The sequence below is a fragment of the Epinephelus fuscoguttatus genome, linkage group LG15, assembly GCF_011397635.1.
Source record: "Epinephelus fuscoguttatus linkage group LG15, E.fuscoguttatus.final_Chr_v1".
NCBI classification, from domain to species: Eukaryota; Metazoa; Chordata; class Actinopteri; order Perciformes; family Serranidae; genus Epinephelus; species Epinephelus fuscoguttatus.
The window spans coordinates 31,015,352-31,034,130 of NC_064766.1; the positions used below are offsets into that span (position 1 = coordinate 31,015,352).

General features: G+C 43.2%; 1 protein-coding gene across 2 annotated transcripts; it reads left to right on the plus strand.

Annotated features, from left to right (window-relative positions):
* Positions 1–67: 67 nt before the first annotated feature.
* Positions 68–18,748, plus strand: vwa5b2 (von Willebrand factor A domain containing 5B2). Of its 2 annotated transcripts, XM_049599489.1 has the most exons (23): positions 68–187; positions 482–660; positions 1,974–2,185; positions 3,680–3,895; positions 4,718–4,943; positions 5,035–5,192; positions 5,955–6,086; positions 6,194–6,318; positions 6,837–7,013; positions 7,121–7,231; positions 7,896–8,098; positions 10,616–10,730; positions 12,240–12,425; positions 12,507–12,723; positions 12,819–13,156; positions 13,560–13,797; positions 13,882–14,223; positions 15,220–15,357; positions 15,522–15,650; positions 15,728–15,778; positions 16,280–16,385; positions 16,579–16,702; positions 16,794–18,748. In XM_049599489.1, the coding sequence occupies exons 3-23, from the start codon at positions 2,047–2,049 to the stop codon at positions 17,553–17,555; spliced, it is 4,233 nt and encodes a 1,410-aa protein (XP_049455446.1). In that variant the 5' UTR covers positions 68–187; positions 482–660; positions 1,974–2,046; the 3' UTR covers positions 17,556–18,748. The 2 variants fall into 2 exon arrangements, with proteins under 2 accessions (XP_049455446.1, XP_049455447.1); XM_049599490.1 differs by lacking the exon at positions 15,728–15,778.
* The last annotated feature ends 31 nt before the right edge of the window (positions 18,749–18,779 follow it).

The following is an 18,779-nucleotide window of genomic DNA, read 5'->3' on the forward strand; positions in this document are numbered from 1 at the left end:
CCCTCACTCCCCTCCTCTCTCTGGCCAAGCCATTAGCCATGAATAATGGTGCTGCTACCATCACAGCCAATTGTCTGGATGAAAAGCAGGCTCTGCCTCACTTACCGGTGTGTGTGTTAGCTTGTGGCCGAACAGCAGGTTCAGGATCAGAGTTTCTGATCAGCTCTGTGGGTTCAGGTCAGAGCAGGTAAGCACATGACATTTCACTTGACAGGAAATGTATGTTAGTGCAGAGCTGCGTGCTGGTGATTGATCGCAGCAGTGAGACTTCCAGGTCTTCTGAAAAATGGAGATTTTAATTCATATATCGCCCGATACTGGAAATAAATTTCATGCAGTTATTCCAAATTTTGCTTGGATGTTTCATAGTCGGTTATACAAGCAATACTCTTAAAATGCACGCAGATGATATTCATATTCTGACACTGTAATATCATATCTCTGAATGTATGGCTCTGGGAAATGATTGTTGTCCTTTTAGGGCAACTGGTGGATTTGTTGAGACAGAGGAAGAGAGAGAGGGAGAGGAGAGAGCAGTGTCTGCTACCAGGAAAACTCCTGCCGTTGTATCACTGGGAAACCCGCGAGCAGATGTGATGGTGGAGTGATGCAGACACTGGACACAGAGGCAGATTATCAGACACTGCACTGAACAGTACAGTAAGTGTTCCTGGATCATTATTTTACTTGTTATCTGGAGCTTGTAACAGACACAAGGGGACTGCAGTGTTGCCTAGAGCTAAGTCTTGGCCAGCTATTCTACTGCAAACACCCAGGCTGAATAATTAAACCTCACAGAATGCAGATTTTAAATTTACTCTGGATGCTTTGTTTTTCTGGATAGCTGCTGCAACTTTGCCATTTGCCAGAATGTGTCACTGAGTGTTGGAAATGTCTGCATTTGAGTTTCAGACAGAACTTTGCAAGCTTAGTGTGTGCATGTGTTGACATATAATTAAAAGCACACACACAACCAGCTCATTACGTGTAAAGAAGTCATTATCACTTTATTCCTTACTGATAAGGCTGAGCAGACTTATTCATCAGCTCTGTGGCTCAGCAGTCTACAGCAGGGTGCCGTGCTGTACTTACTTTAGTGTGTGTTGTGACAGCATCAGTTTGTCCCACTTTAACAAACCAGGCATTTATTATTTGCCTGTTATGAGCCGAGAGCACGGTAGCCAGATGGAGGCTGTTGATCTTGTTAGAAAGGTAGATGTGAAAAAACCATTACCTGGACCACGGCAAACACACACGCACATGCACAATTGCACGCATGTGTGTGTGTGAGTGTGCATACACAAACAGTTCTGTGCAGTCAACCGTTCGCTGAGCTGCAGTCTCCATGCTGGTCTCTGCACCTGCTGCACTTAAAGTTATTAAGTGGCAGTCATGAAGAATTATTGCGTACAGCTTGACTTTTATAAATGGAAACCTTAAAGGAAATTGGGGTTAGTTGATTTGTTATTAAGTTTCTGTTTCTGTTTTTAAAAAATGAAAAGTATAGTTTAACATTTCTTACTGTGCAGGTCCTTGCACAGTGAGAGTTTCTGTAAGAGTGAGACAGTAGTCGTCAATAAGAGTGAGACAGGAGTCGTAAGTTCATGATTTGCATGCAGGTTGGTGACTGATTGCATATGATAGGCATGATGCATAGTGTAGTATGTGCTGACCTGCAAAGTTAATGATTGACCGACCCTTTTACACTCAAACTATCACAGTTGGTTGCTAAGAGCCTGAGGAGAGAAGATACCTTGGTTACATGTCCAAAAGCTGACGTGTACATATAAATAGATATCTGCCAGGCATATACAGTATACGGAAAAACATGTGAAAACAATTAACATTTCAGATGTCTTAATCATTGCAGACAAAATCAGGTCTGATTTACACAGATTACTGTGATTGCTCTGTGAATGGAAAATGAGAGAATTTAAATGCATGCTCACATATTCCTCCTCCTGCGTGCTCAGACCGTTTCCCTGGTCTGTGTACCTGTGTTCTCATGCAACCAGCAGAGTAGACGCTTGTTGATGCCCTGAAAAGATGGTGGGACTGAGAAACTGCTCTACATGGGAACCTTTGCTACTCAAGGCCTCCTCCATCAAGTCCTGTGCCAATGGCTGCTCCCTGGGCATCACCGCACAGCTCACCTATGCTAATGCTGACATAGAGTCTGTAGAAGGTGAGTAGTTGGATGATACACTCGTAGCACAAGTGATAATCATAGCAACTGTATTTTGAACAGAACCGTAATTTGACTATATATGTCATGAAATCAGAAGACTACTTTTAGTGTTCCAACAGATCCTTAGTCTTAAAAGGCACTGGATTTATTGGTAAGAATTAAAAAGGGTCCTGATGGGTTTTAAAATGTCTTCAATCAATCTTTCAAAGGTATTCAAAATGCTAATACATGGGAAGTAGGATTTTATAAATTGTTTTTCCCTGACATTGCATCGTAATATCTCAATAATTGGTAACATCTACTTTTTAAAAATAATTTGCTGAATGCCTCTCGCATTAATGTTGAACAGATCAGGACAGATGAACCAACAACACTGTTGTCTAGCTTGCTGTCTCTATATGGAAAATGCGAAGTCAACCAAAATTGGCTATTAAACCAAGATTTCGTAGCACGTCTGAAGCTGGTATAGGGTAATGCATATAAGGCTTTTTGTACTTTATGCATAACGTTTTTTAAATTTGGCATGGTGGAATCACAGCGGTGGTATCCCCAAATCACCAAGAAAACTTGCCTTAAATGTCAGGTATTTCCTAATTCTTTTCTACCCTCATCTCCGCCGCACCTGGATGGATTACCATTATGGATTAAGATCATTTCCTTGTTTTTTTTTTCTTTCTTTCTTTTTTTTTTTTTTTTTTTTTTTTACCCTTTTTAAAACTATTCATTGGGAAAATTTCCTGTAACTTTAACCTCTACCTACTCTACCTAATATCTTGCTATTTTTTCAGGACATTTCTTGTAAAGCTGCTCATTGCCTTTGTTGTGCGTTCTTGAAAGGAATCAGGCCAATTTGCTCAGGTTTTTAAGGGTTAATACAAGACATCATGAGACAGTGATTTACTGTGAGCTAAGCAGTGGTAGCTTTAATGGGACATATAAGTGGGTGTCGTCTGTGTAGCAGTAACAAAATACATTGAGGAGAAATGTGGTTTAAAAATGCTGTAAATGGAAAACAGCAGAGGGATAAAGATGGACCCTTGAGGAACACCACAGATTATTTGAAATTTAGAGGAAAAGCCGTCTCCTACAACAGCAAAGATTGCGTTAGAAAAGAATAACATTTTAAATCAAGAGCAAAGCACTTATAGTCAGTCTATGGTTCATTAAGCTCATAAGGACAGATAGCAAAGAAAATTTATCAGTGCTTCGAAACTTCAAGCTGAAAAAGATAAGTTCTCAAATTAAATAAATTGATTTTTTTTTTTCCAAAACTGCTATGCCAGCAGCTCGTCAGACACCAAAGTCCAGAGCAATGACAATAAAACTAAATCAGACGTCTGGGAGGGTGGCAAAGCAGACCTTTATCATGCTCTTACAAAATATCTGTTGTACTTTGAAATATGCTTCAAGGTGTGTAGTTTGATTTCTTTCTAAATTGATGCAACAATCTAAAATCACTGTTCTGTGTAACAAACATTTTCGGTCCTCTAGGTGTGTTTGTGTACCCTCTCGGGGAAAAGGAGGTTGTGGTGGGCTTCGAGGCTGTGATTGCAGGCAGGTTAGTGGGGGTCCAGATCCAGAGCCGAGGGAAGCTGAAGGACTGCTGTTTAGATTGCTGCCCTGGATCTGGTCTTGAAGGCCACTGTGTGAATGGTCGAGAGTGGGGCTGCTGCGGGAACTCCAACCTCGACATGCAATGCACCAACGGTGAGGAAGGGAGGAGACTTCCTGTGTTTTCCTTATAGATAAAGATGGTCATTTGTTCTATGATGCAGTGTGGGCTGTCTTGCATTACTGTAATGGTCTGGTCTCTGCATGAATACAAATACAGCCACAGCGAGTCCCTTCTCTGTCCTGTTTTAGCCTCTCTGAGGATAGAGAGGACAAACGAGGGAGGCAAATAGACTTGGCTGCCTGCCTAATGGTGAAGCTGCAAAGTACAAACGTATATCAACTTGAAGTGCATAGTTTTTTATTGGAAACGGTGGCATCATGTGCATGGAATAATTTCTCTCTTACAGCCAACAAAACACACAGATTTAAGTTACTCTTTGTCAGCCTTAGGTTATTTGACTTCAGTGGTAGATGATTTTAAATTTGGGACTGTACAAAAATTCTTAGGGGGTCAAACAGGAGGTTTCTTATTTATCTATTTTTATTTTATTTTTCTGAAGGGATGGTAGTTGAAAAAAATGGAGAGCAGTGGAGGGTCTTTTAAGTTATCCTAGGTTTACATTTGATTTTCTTCATCTTTTGTGGGATTAAAAAAGAGAAAATTAAAAAAGATCCTGACATACATTTCAGTGAGTGCTGGACTTTAACTTGCAAATACTTAACAAGGTAAATAATGCATGTTTAGGTATTTACCAGTGTGCTCTTTGGAACAGAGGAGGATTCAACAAATATTGATTCAAGGAAGCCCATTTTTTAAGTAAAATCTGAGATGAGATCCAGCCCCTCCTCCCACCTGTCCACTGTGTCTGTCTGAAATGTTTTATTATGTCTGTGACTGCTGTCTTTCTGCTTCAGGACATCTCATCCTGGACGAAGACCTTGAAAGAACCACCTTCATCGTGGGCACAGGCCTCATTGGCCCCATGGATATAGTGTCCGTTATCATCAGCACCACACTAGAACTCCCCACATTAGAAAATGGAGCAATCCGCATTGTTTACCCCACATTGCTTACCCCGATTGTCACTGGCCAGATGACTCCAAGCAAGAGTGAAAATGGGGGAAAATCTGAAGAAACAGGGTATTTATTTTGCAACCAACTGTGGCAACACTGTTTTACCTATCATTGTACATTTAGTATGTTAAATACTCGTCACTGCTCTCCTCCTCAGACCAACCAGCTGTTTTGGTGCCACCTCAGGAAAACAGGACCGGGCCTTGGACTCTGAGCAGCAGTGTGCCCATGCCATCTTCACCAGTCCAGCTGCCAACCTGGCACCTTACGAACTCAACTTCCAACTGCTGGTCAGAGGGGCCTGCCTATTGGCTGGTACTGCTTTTATTCTCAAATGTCTTTGAATCAATACTGAATTTGTGGGTGAACTTACTACTAAATAGAATCTGAATCCACACACCACCAGAACATAAAACATAACACATAACACAGAACATTTTTCTCTCATGCCTTCACTGTGAAGGAAAAATTCAAAACCAGAGAAAATTCTTTGTGAATTGTGGGAAAAGAAGGCTGTATTTAACAACAGCAAAACTATATCAAAACATCAGCTTACAAACTCTCACACAGCTCATGAAGTATAATCCAAGTCTAATTTATCCAGTTTTAGTGAAAATGCATGAGCACAGATAAGTTTCACTTTCAGTTCAGCGCAGTTCCCTGCTGTCTGAGAAGTACTGAGAATATGACTGGATAAATGAGATTTTGATTATACTGCACAAGTTAGGTGACAGTTTGTAAACCGATGCGTTGATGTAACTTTGCATTTGTTAAACGTGGACCCCCTTTACTCCAATTCATCAGTAATTTTCTCAGTTTTTGGATTCTTTGTTAACCGTGGAGGGGTGCGAGAAAAACTACATTTTTTTTCACAAACTCAATGTAACAGGGTGTGAGTAATTGATATACAAATTATCATTTTGTGAGTGGATTATTGCTTTAACCTCCATCACTGCAGGCTATGTGTGCTGTGTTTACACATCTTAAATTAAAAAAGGTAATCATTACTTTTCATAAACGCGTTAAAACGGCAAAAATGATTTGCCTCTCTTTATTTCTTCCTAAACTGATGTATAGGGCTGGAGAGCCCTACTCATGCTCTGAGGGCAGATGCAGACCCCAGCGCCCAAAGTGCCTCTGCAACCTACATCACCTTGGCACAGGAGCATCCGTATGACAGACACATAGAGATCATTCTGCACCTCAGTGGTGAGCAACTGAAAACCATCCCTAATTTGTTCCCCCATCCTTTTTTCTGTTTTTGTTTCTGTTTTTGATATTTGAATGTGACCCCAGCTAACAAACCTCTCCCACAGAACCTCACAGCCCATTGGTCATATTAGAGAGAGGCAGGCTCTCATTCAGCCAGTATGAACAGCAGATCTGTGCCCGCCGTGATTACATTCGCTGCACTCGCAAAGATTCAGAGCCTGAGAGGAAGGTTGGTCGTTACTCATGCTGCTTGCTACCTCTCTTTATTAACCTTTGATATCTCACATGTGTCCCAGTTCTAGGGCTGGGTATTGTCTTAAAAATTACGATACCACTACCAATACCAGTACGCTTAAATTGATACCACTGCCACCAGACATCACTGGCGCATAGTAACAATACTTTTGATTATTTTGGTGGCATCTTGGCACCTCCATTTAATACATTGCACTTGACTCAACCATACCACAGGCTGTATGGGTTGTAGTTGCTGTGGTAGTGGGCCAATCACACGTCACTTTAAATTGAAAATGCTTTCAGTAATTGGCTGTGAGCAAAACCATACAAATAGACAATTCTTTTAGATCTGGATACAAAAATGACTGCAAATATGGTTTGAGTAGAGAAGTTTCAATACTACTTGGTATTAGGTTATTTTTGGGTACCAATAACCAGCCCTTACCCAGTTCATCTGCCCTGACTCCATTACTGCATAAAAACATTATGATATTCCAACTGTACCTGCAGTTGGAGTTTGTGAGGAAGCGATACCACAAGGACATCCTGAGCAGCCCCGTCTTGATGCTCAATTTCTGTCCCGACCTGCTGAGCGAACCTCTGGAGCTGCACAAAGCCACCAGAGAACTGCTGTTCCTTGTCGATCGCAGCGGCAGCATGAGTGGCACCAACATCCATCGTGTAAAGGTGAGCTGCAGGCAGGATGGAAACGCACCAGTGAACCAGAGTTAAGTCAGTTTAAGGCACGTACATTGATCTGGCCCCATCCTGTCTGTCCCTTCTTGTTCCCACAGGATGCCATGGTGGTGGCACTGAAGAGTCTGCCCTCTGTCACCATGCTCAACATCGTGGGCTTCGGCACCACCATCAAGCCTCTGTTCACCTCCAGCAAGCTCTGCACTGATGTTAGTTTCACACAATGAGTTTGCTTTTATTAGATGATTATCTGAATCTGTCCTATTTATTGGATTTTAAGAGAAACAAATCATATGATACTCTGAACTACATATGAATTCTTCTCAGTGAAAGAAAATACACGGAGCATTTGGATCATGTTTTCTGAAAGCAGATGTTTTTCAACCACGTCGGACTATCTGTTCTATTTTGTCTACTCTCCAATCAGGCAATAGGTCAGTTCTTTGGGTTGCCTTAGTAGCAGAGTATCAGGTTTTATCCAGACTAGGGGCTGCAAGAACAAACAGTCTTTGCACATACTCCCGACCATATGGTGACCTTTCATGCATTTTCACTAAGGCACTGGATGTCCTTCCATCTCCACTCCTGTCAGGCATGTTTGTCCACAGTGTGATCCGAGGTGGTTTTAAGGCAGGTGATAATGTGTGTATGTTTGCTCTCTCTTTATTAGGGATGTGCTGATTCAATTCTTTGCCACCCTCACAGGGTAATTGGGGAATCTGATATCAAACACTGAATTTATCTTGACAACATAGGCAGTGTTTGCGCAGGCAGCACCATGCAGTCAGACAGGTGTTGTTGTTTGATGCTTGCTTCTCCAGCCTTTACGATCTGATAGCACCTTTCCTTTTTTCCCCCTGCATATGCACACAGGCTACTCTAATGCAGGCCTACGAATACATCCAGAGGATGAGAGCCGACATGCGGGGCACTAACCTGCTGGGGGCGCTGTCCTGGGTATACCAGCAGCCCATGCAACGCTCATATCCACGCCAGGTCTTCATCATCACAGATGGATCCATCAGCAATGTGGCTAAAGTGCTGGAGATGGTCCGCAGAAACACATGCGCTGGCAGGTATTGAGCTAAAACTGAACTGCCCATCAGATATTTAAAGGAACAGTGTATAAGATTCAGGGGGATTTAGTGGCATCTAGTGGTGAAGATTGCAGATTGCAACCAGCTGAAACTTTTCGTGGTTAGAATTTCTTCAGTGTTCATTGTTCAGGAGGTTTTTACTGAAAGCTGAATTGTCTGCAGAGGTCTTCTCCTCTCTAAAACAAATAGAGCAGGTGATTTAAATCGGTAAAAACACTGAATAAATCAGTTTCATGTTACACATCAGTGTTTCCCCAATGCTGTTTGGCATGTTGAAGATGGACTGTGAGCCCAGCACCTGCTAATGTGTGCTCACCTTTTTTTCTCTGATAACTTAAGATCCAGATGTTCAGGAGATTTTACCAGAACTGGATTATCCACAGAGTGCTCTTCCTCTCCAAAACAAACTGACGCAATGATTTAAACCGGTAAAAAACAGACAAAAAAGCAGTTTCATGTTACAAATCAATGTTTCTCCGATGCTGTTCAGCTCGTCACAGACTTGCCGCAAGCCTGCTAATGTTTGCTCACCTTTTCTCTCTGATAACTTCATGTGTGCTCGCTTTATTTCTGATCCAGACATTCAGGAGGTTTTTAACATGAACCGAAAGATCTGCAGAGGTCTCCTCTCCAAAACAAACGGACTAAGGGTCTCATTTATAAACACTGTGTATGCACAAAACGAGGTCTGAAAGAGGCGTACGCCACTTCGCACGCAAAAGTTTTGATCTATAAAAACAAATTTGATTGGAGAAACTATGACCCACGCTTATGAACATTTTGGAGACAGGAAATTGGCACCGCAGATGTTGAATTGGAAGCCTGATTGTAGAAATTGTTAAATACTTTTTGGCGCACGCCATTTTTGCTTTTGTCTGTAGGTGCATTTTTAGTAAAGATCCTATGCGTCGTTTTATAAATGAGACCTCAGGTGGTTAATACCGATAAAAATACTGAAAAAAAGCAGTTTCACAATACAAATCAATTTTTCTCCAATGCTGTTCAGCATGTTGGAGACAGACTGCAAGCCCAGCACCCGCTTCTAATAACTTAAGATCCAGATGTTCAGAGGGTTTTTACTGGGTGCCAAATTAACCGCAGTTAACCGCAGTTTTTTCCTCTCCGAAAAATGGTCCTTGTGATTTAAACTTAAATTCAGTGGCCAATGCATGAATGGGAATGGCCTTATCTAGAGCCAGGGTTTGGTTTGTCCGTTCTGGGCTTTCGCGGTGCAAAATGGCAATCTCCACAGACGAGGATACACTCCTTATGTAGATATAATCGGCTCATTCTACAGTAACGAAAACACCAGGATTCTTATTTTCAGGTGATTATACACAAAAGGAAACACACTTATTATATTCCATTCCTGCCAATATATCCCCCTAAGTCCCACACACTGGACCTGTAAGCCATCATGTGTGAAGAATGGTACAGAGAGGGCAAAAACACAGAGAAAATGGACACTAATTCAAACAACTAGTTAACAAAGATTTATCTTATGGCCGGCTTGTGATAGGACATTAAATCACTGTGCGAGTCAAGGAGGCAGAGAGGAATTGAGTGCGGTAAGTGCAGGCAGAATGAGGTGATAAATATGACCGAGACACCACGTGGGGGGAGGAAAGCAAGGAAGAGAGAAACAGACAGAGAGAGGGGACACAAGCTAACAGCGATCTTGAGGAACTGAGACCAAAGCACTGTGAAAGAGGCAGAAGAAAGAAAGGGCTGAGGTATTTTTCTGCCCCGCCCAGTAATCCCGTTAAGTGCTCTCCTCTGCAGTAAGAGTCACGCCCCTCTGGTTTTCCCCAGGCCCTTCAGCAATGCACAATAACTCCATTTATCTCTCATTAGTATTCTCCTGCTACACTGACTTTCTCCACTGTATTTTGGCTGTCCCTTCGCACACTTTGTACATATTTCTTTATTCTCAACACATCTAATTTCATTGAATGTTTATTAAATTTCAGTCTACCTACTCTCTGTATCCATAGTCCCAAATATTGGTCTTGTATTGTCTTCTGTCTTCTTCTTAAGATAATGCTAACAGTATTTGACCAATCAGACAGACTTGCTGTTTTTAGAGACAGCACACGAGCAAGATGTCAGCCTTTTCGATTATTTGGTCCCCTGCTCTTTGCAAACGCTCAATTAGCCAAATGGCTTGTGATCCCTCTGAGTACCCAAATAACAGTTCTGTCTGTTTAATGACTCCAAATTTCCTCTTTCCTTAGACATGTGGAAGCGCCTGTGTGTCATTAGGGTTTCAGAAATAGAAACTTGCAGAAGTCTAAGTTGTTGCAAGTGGCTCGTGCTGATTTGTTCAGATGGGAAAACCAGAAAAAGTGACAGAGCACATTGTAGGTAAAGAGCAGGCAGTTTGTCAGAGACCATTACAGTAGGAAGTGAATATAATTCTCACATGATAATTGTGGTGTCATAATTTATTTTTCTCAAAGGATGTAATAAAAAAGTATTACCCAATCTCTTCTGCAGATGCTTTGGCCTGGGCCTTGGTCCCCGAGCCTGCAGGAGACTCCTGCAGGGCGTTGCCAAACTGACAGGAGGGATGACAGAGTTCTTGGATGATGAGGAGAGGCTCCAGCCCAAGGTCAGCAGCACTGCAGCACTGACACCTACTGGACAAAATATGAATTGCAGAACAATTACAAGTACGATCTCACTTTCCATCGAGATAAATACAAACAGCTTTAGTTCTTCACTTTAGCCTCTAGCAGGAGTGACAAGTAAATTACATTTACTCAAGTGTCTTTCTTAAGTATAATTTCCTACTTAAGCATTTTTAAAATGCCAGATTTATCTTGTAACACTTTGGAGGGGGGCCGACCCTTGGGCTGTGAATCACCAGATTAAAGGACTAAGCCATGTAACTGTATACAAAGTAGTTAAAAGCAGCTCCATCTCAACCTACAGCCTTAAAATACTTTCAATACACATTGATGAATGGTATTGAATTGGTATTACTTCAAATCATAGTAATTTTAATAATCTGTAGCATTTCTTCTGCAGAACACATACTTTTATTTTTTAAACAAGGAATTTTTTTATTGGCAATTCAATAAAGATATAAAGAGTATTAATGCACAAACACAGACCACCCAACCTCCCATTAACACAAGAACAAACAGAAAGCCGGACCAGTCAAAGAAAATCCAAAACAGAGGGGGAAAAAAAGAGACAATGAAAAATTACGACAAATTAATTAACTTGTGTGACATAAGTAGGAATATAGCATGTTACATTACAAGTTTTCATCCCCCATATTTGCCACAAAAGTTAAAAATGTCTGCCAGGTGGCAAAGAAGCGAGCAGTCGATCCTTCAATAAACAATGGATTTTCTCCAATTGTAAATGATACATAACATCCTTAACCCAGTGTCCATATGTTGGAGGTGAAGAGTCCTTGCACTTACACAGGATGTGCCTTCTGGCCAGAAGTGAGCAAGAAGAAACAATGTCCGCTTGGGTTCTACTTAGGTTAACATCTAGAGAAGTTAATCTAAAAATCTGGCATGACATAAATGTGGCAACCAGCTGTACAAACATCGTTAAAAAAGTTTTCGATATTAAATCCCAGAACTGAAATAGTTACTTTTACTTTTGATAGGTGCAAACTCTCACACAGCTCAAGTATAATCCAAGTCTCATTTATCCAGTCATATGTTCAGTCCTTTCATAATGGACAGCCTTTTCTGATGGGGAACTGAACTAAACAGAGAGGTAATCTGAGCTCACATCAAAGACAGACTCCATTGACAAAAACAGTAATTTTACCTTTGCTGAACACAGGAGCTGCTGGTCCACTGCCTCAAACAGTTAATTAGTTTATGTTATTGTGTGACTTTCTGAATTCAAACTAAGATTTTTAAACACCAAAGATGCACAAACCAAATGAATGATCAGGGCAGTGGTAGATCAGCAACTCCTGTGTTCAGCGAGGTAAAATTATTGTTTTTGTCAATGGAGTCTGGCTTTGAGGAGAGCATTAACATGGGGTTAGTAACTGATAAACATATGGTCAATTGGTATTTTTTACAGTTGTAAAAATGTATTGTTAAGACTTGTATTTAGAAATACTGTAATCAATCTGTCTCCTCAGTTAATCAAGTCTCTGAAAAAGGCCTTTGAACCTGTGCTGACTGACGTACGGATTGACTGGTACCTGCCAGAAAACATGGAGGCTTTCCTTTCACCCAATGAGATCCCCCCGCTCTACCCTGGGAATCGTCTAATCGGATACTGCACTCTATTTGATATGACGTATTTCAAAGCAAGAAAGACAGAGGTATACAATACTGCATTCTCCAATAGTACATCTGTGTGTGTCTGCATAGGAAAACAGATCTGTAATCTAACTGTTTTATAGTCTCAAGGACGGGGCTATAAAGGTGTACATCGTGGCTCCACCGGTTCAGTTTTTGGACAATCAAATGACGAGCTCTCACCTCCTCCTCCTTCCGAGTTAATGCCTGTGGTGACGTCTGCAGATGGCACCGACTTGGAGGAGGCATTGAGGGAGATTTCCAGAGAAATCTCCTCTGAGTTTTCCTGTGCCAGAAACTCAGATCCAGGAACCAGTCCAGGTCAGTCACTCATCAATGGCTCCTGTGAAAAGATATAGATCAAGACTGGGCACCTCATACCACACTGGCTAACGTTGGGCTTTTATCTGCTCTAGGTGTGGAGCTAGACTGGTCCAGTGACGTGAGGAGGAGGATCCAGGAGAGCTCATATATCCAGGAGCAGTATGTCCTTACTCGCTGCTCTCTCAGTAGTGAGCGAAGTCTACAAACACAGTCCCACTCGCACATACACGCCTCGTCCAACTCTGACTCTACAGGCGGCATCTATCTGCTTGACCCCCACTCCCCTGGTTCAATGCTGGATACAGGGTCTCTACCCCAAGGCCTTGAAAAGATGCCCCCACCTGAACAGAGATCATCCCTGTCTCGCTGGGCAGATCCCGCGTGGCAGCAAAACCTCTCTGTGGAAACCTCTGACAATGGAGCAGAAAAGGTACGACTGACTGAAATAGATTGGCTGATATCTCCGAAATCGCTGCAAAATAGTTTGACAGGAGAAAATGTTTTCACCTTTCAGTCCTGTAAATCTTAGAGATATTTTTTTTCCAAGTTCGACAATTACACTGGTAGAAATCTTTGTCAAGAATGAAAGATACCAAAACATGTAGTGCTTTGAGAGAGGGGTGATTCCTTTTGACTCTTACTTGACTGATTTGCAAAAGATTGTCCATCCCTTACCGATGTTTTACTTGCGCCAAAGCACCAAAGAAGTGCTGTAATGTACAAATACAAACAGATAACTGTAACATCTTGTAGTTTTAGACATATGTGGTTGCAGACAATAGCAGTCTAACAGACTTTTTTAACCTGCTTGATTTTCCTTCTGATACAACCAGAGTGTGCGTCTGGATGGAGGTGAGGAGTCTCGTAGGAGACATAAAGCACTGGCCCGTTCAACCATGGCAGCACGGAGTTTCTCGTCCCCCCAGGGCGAGCTGGAGATGCATCGCCTGAGGAGAGCTCTGGAGAGGGTATCCTTCGACCAAACGCTGGGAGGAAGGCTGGATGAAAGCGACGGGGAGACGAAGCCCCCATCAAGAGGCACACTGTCCCGCAGAAGCCTCACTGACTCCAGTAAGCTACAGCGCCAAGAACAGCAGCTTTCCTATTTTGCCTCCAACAAATTTCTATCTCTGTCTATCTCACTCTGACCCTCAGATGGACTCCTGTTCCCCGCCTCTCCTCTGGACTGGGACAGCTTCACAGACCCAGAGTATCTCTTTACTGCTGCTCCAGCAGAGGATCCTCCACCAGGTCAGTGCCGCTCACTCATTCACGGTATGCTGAGCGGCAGGCCTGTGTCCTGGGAGGCCACTGTGGACCTGGGGCACCTCTGGGGCCCTGAGGGCCAGGAGACACCAGAACGTGCGGAATGTGGGGGAGGAAGAGAAGAAGGAAAAGGAGGGGAACCATGGGAGGAGATCATTCACCAGCTGACTGCACGCTCAGTTATCAGGGACTTTGAGAAAATGGCAGAGAAGGAGAACGACACTGGACATGGTGAGGCTCAAAGGGATATGTCTCCTACAAATTACCCATTTGTATATCAGTTACTCACCTCATGACATCTTAAAGTTGTGAACAAAGAATACAAAAACCATGAACATTCTTGATGACAGACACTAATAAATGATTACTATCAGGATTGACAAATCCTAAAGGAATACCTCACCCAGAAAATGCACCATGCCACACTGCAAACATCGCTCAGGAATGGCCCAGGGAATGTGACAAAGACCTCAAGTGTCTGAATCTGAATGAGCATCTGGGGCACGTGCCATTAACCCACCTCACAACCCACTGGACTAAATGGATCTTCCGCCAACACACTGGTGCCAGACACTGCAGGACACTCCCAGAGATCCTGTGTCCATGCCTCGACAGGTCAGAGCCAAGTCCGATCCAAGGAGGCCCCACCTTGGACTAGGGGTTCATCTGGGGTACATCACAAGAATCCTTGAGCAGATTGGGATCTGGGAAATTTAGAAGCCAGGTCGACACCTTGAGCTTTTCGTCACGCTCCACAGGCCATTTCTAAACAGTTTTTGCAGTGTGGCATGGTGCATTATCCTGCTGGGGGGACACAGCCATTGGGGAGTACTGTGGCCATGAGGGGGGGTACGTGGTCTGCAACGGTGTTTCAGTGGGTGGAACAAGTCAGGTGGTATCCACATGATGCCAGAACTAAAGGTTTCCCAGCAGAACAATGCATTAGAACAAAATAATCAAAGTTATTCACTTCACTTGTCAGTGGTTTGAATGTTTTGGCTGATGGGTGTATATATAATGTGTATTTCCATTGCAGGTTTGGTATTAAATTTGTTATAAGGTGGTATTAAAAAGGTCTTAAAAAGTCTGAAATTTAATTTGGTTATATCTGTAGACACCCTGGATATAAACATGGTGATTTTGTAGGTGAAGTATTCCTTGAACTACTTTAAACATTTATCTTAAGTTATCCAGTATAGATACTTACTGCCCTGTACTGTTTCTTAGGTTCAGCTAAGCGATACCGCATGAAGGCCATCCAGACCAGTAAGCATTGTAACATCATCTGCATGTACACAGCCTTTGCTACCACTGATAGCAACTCCAACAAAGGTTTGCCAGACTGTATGGACGTCCAAAAGACAGGTGAGGCGTCCTATCAGCTCACTCACACTCAGACAAATACTGAGCAAATTATTTTATATATTTTAGAGGGGCACAATTTTACATGTGAAGTGTAATTCATAACCCCCTGAACTACCCAGCCTGGGAAAATAACTGTATAATGTTGTGTGTGTGTGTGTGTATAGGGATGCATTTGGGGAACAGGCGGAGTTCCCAGTCAGGTAGTCGCAGGCAGAGGACCTATTCTGTCGGTCTGGGCAGACGGCGCACCAGCAGAGACAGTGAGGACATGGAGGACACCTGGAACTCCACAGGTAGACGCACTGAACAATACCACCACCCATTTCTGTTGTGAAGACTTTAGGTCATCAACAATCTTTGTATCTCTCAGACAGAGATGACACCCCTGCCTCACCCTGTAGCCTTACATCCTGGGACTCTAGTAAGTATCGTCGACTCGATCAGTGAAAACATTCTAGTGTCAGAGTAGCGTCAAAGTTTAGAGGCGTCTGACCAGAAAGGCAGTTTTAAACTTGAGGTGAGTCTGAAGGGAGAGAGAACCAATCTGAACTGCTCCCCTGTGACTTGATCATGCATCACCAACAAGCCTCAAGGTACTTCTAAAAGGATCAATTCACCCAAATAACAAAAAAATTCTGCCTGTACCCAATTGCAGAGTGGGTCTAAGGCTTTTTGGCACTTACATTTCTTTCCAGAAAAATTTACCCCTTTGCTGTGGATATGATCATCCACAAAACACACTGTAAACCATTTTTGAAGAGACGATTTGGTCTGTATCTTGTCTTTTATCTGTTTATAGCAAAACAAAAATGTTATTTTAAAGGGTGAACTGAGCCTTTAAACAGTCAGGAAACATAACCTTGTCGCTTTTCTGATGACACAATTCTGTTTTATTCCACACTGCTGTCTGGTGTGGGTGTAGGGGGCCATGCGTACTCTGCCACAGCCCCAGCATTATCAAGCGCCTCATGCACTCGTTCACAGCGATCTATCGAGAGCAAGTCAATGGAGAGCTTCTTTGGCACCAGGTAAGACTTTCACACTGTCTTATGTTTCTTTCGAATGTTGTATTACACTGTGAAGGGGAACTTTGTGGCAGTGTTTGTAATCAGGTTACTTTGTAGTGTAAGCCTCTCCCTGTGAGGGTTGTATTTTATGTCAACATCCAAATGTATAGATATTCAAAGGCCAAAAAAACTCACCTCTTTTTGTATATTCTAGATTTCCACTGGGCAGACTCAGGTCCTCTATTTCATCAGGAAAGCAGGTTCCTCTCAAGTCCCACTGTCTGTCTGCAGAGACTGAGAAACAACCTGAAACTGAAGCTCTAGACTACCTGCCCCTGGTGAGCTGTGCACACACGTACAATATATACACTTCACTACACATCTATAACACAACACATTTATAAATCTGTCTATATGGTGTCTCATCAGGTGCGTCTGCAGTTGGCATCAGGAGCCTTCCTCCTGACGGAGATCTACTCTGACTGTGTCCAGATCCCCCTGGACCGTCTGAAAAGGGCTTCACCCTACAGCCTCCACCGGCGCAGCCTCAGCCCACCCTTCCGCTGCACCTCTCCCAGTGCTCCATCTTTATCCACCTCTGCCAGGCCTCCCGGTGCACCCACTAGCCACCATGTTACCTTTTCTCCCTCCTCCTGCTCCCTCATCAAATCAAACGCCCCTCCTTTCCACCACACTCCAGACGACACTCCCCTGATGCTGGAACCAAGGCTTCGCCGAAGACACCTGTCTGACCGCGACCCTGTCACCTCACCCCCTGACCTCCCCAGCTCGGAGGAGGGCTCCCTGGAGCTGTCCGTCGGCCTCTCTCAGAGCCAGAGCCACGGCCAGGCAGACAGCGGCCGCGGATCTGAGACAGATGTATGTGAGGGGTCTTCAGCAGAGCCAGCTGACCTCCAGGGGAGCAGCCAGTTGGCTCAAGAGGACCTGGAGGGCTCGAGCTGGGCCACAGCTGTGGCTCTTGCCTGGTTTGAGCACCGCTGCGCCGGCTACTTCATGGAGTGGGAGCTGGTGGCGGCGAAAGCAGACTTCTGGCTGCGCTGTCAGGAGCTGCCCGAGGGAGTGGACCTAGCGGGGCTGAAGGGAGCTGCACGACAGCTGTTCCTGCTGCTGCGCCACTGGGACGAGAACATCAAGCTCAACATGCTGTGTTACAACCCCAATAATATGTGAGACAGTGACCTCTGAGGAAACTGAGCCAGATCTACTGATTAGCATAATCACTTGTTAATAATGATAATGACTCCTAAGAAGCAACTCCTTTACATGGAAGAGGAAGTCCTGTGTTTTATCTGCAGGATCAACTAATACCATAACCTAGTGCCAAGTTCATTCTAATATTAAAGGGATAATTCAGATTTTTTGAAGTGGGGTTGTATGAGATACTTATCCATATTCAGTGAATTACACACAATGGATGTCTTTCAGCACGCCCCCAGTTTGGAGAAGCAGGCAGGAGTACTGACATCGATGCTAAGCAATGTACTGCTGTGGACAGGGGCAGCAGCAAAATGTATTCTAGCCACCTAAAAAAAACAATACCAGTTCAAGTGTACGCTATATTGAGAGTATTTCATTCTTCCACCAGGCTGCCCATCCCGATGGGGAATCCGGCTTGTCAAAAGCTTCAGTGCCCCATTTATGCTCTTATCAAAGCCACCAGACTCCATTGATAAAAACAGTGATTTAACCTCGCTGAACACAGTAACTGCTGGTCTACCTCTGCCTCGATTAGTGAGTTAGTTTGTATTATTGTGTGACTTTGGTCAGTCTGAACTAACCCTTTTAAATGCCAAAGTCACACAAAAGCACAAACAAATCAAGGCAGCAGTAGACCAGTAGCTCCGGTGTTCAGCAATGTTAAATCACTGTTTTTCTTAATGGAGTCTGGCTTTGATGAGAGCGACAAAGCGGTAAAAATATTCTACATAAAATCTAAAATTCTAAATTCTTTCATTAGGAGGCTAAAATGTTTTGTTGCTGCCCCTGTGCAAAGCAGTACATTGCGTAGCATCGATGTCTGTACTCCTGTCTGCTTCTCCAAACTCAAGGCATGCCCACTGCCACCAGGTAATACACTGACTATGGGTAAGTACCTCATATGACGCCACTTCAAAAGACCCAAAGCAGCCCTTTAGGTTTCACATGAAAAGTTTTACTGCTGTAAGCCTTTATATTTATGTGACGAGAAAACCCTTCGATGACATAGACCAAGTGGCCTTTTATTATAAATCTATATAAAGCTTTATGCAATCACAAGAATGCCTTGACCGTCTGAATGGACTTTTTTAGTCTATATGTAGTCAGTTACTTTGCCAAATGTTTAATCACAGTCAGCATCAGATGGGAATGATTTTGATTATCATGATGATTATTTGTAAAACTGAAGAAATCTTA

Bases quoted from the DNA above. Each gene is read 5' to 3' on its own strand.
- vwa5b2 (XM_049599489.1), top strand. From the start codon at position 2,047: ATGGTGGGACTGAGAAACTGCTCTACATGGGAACCTTTGCTACTCAAG. The intron at 10,731-12,239 runs GTCAGCAGCACT...CTGTCTCCTCAG, and splicing joins AGGAGAGGCTCCAGCCCAAG to TTAATCAAGTCTCTGAAAAA. The intron at 12,724-12,818 runs GTCAGTCACTCA...TATCTGCTCTAG, and splicing joins AGATCCAGGAACCAGTCCAG to GTGTGGAGCTAGACTGGTCC.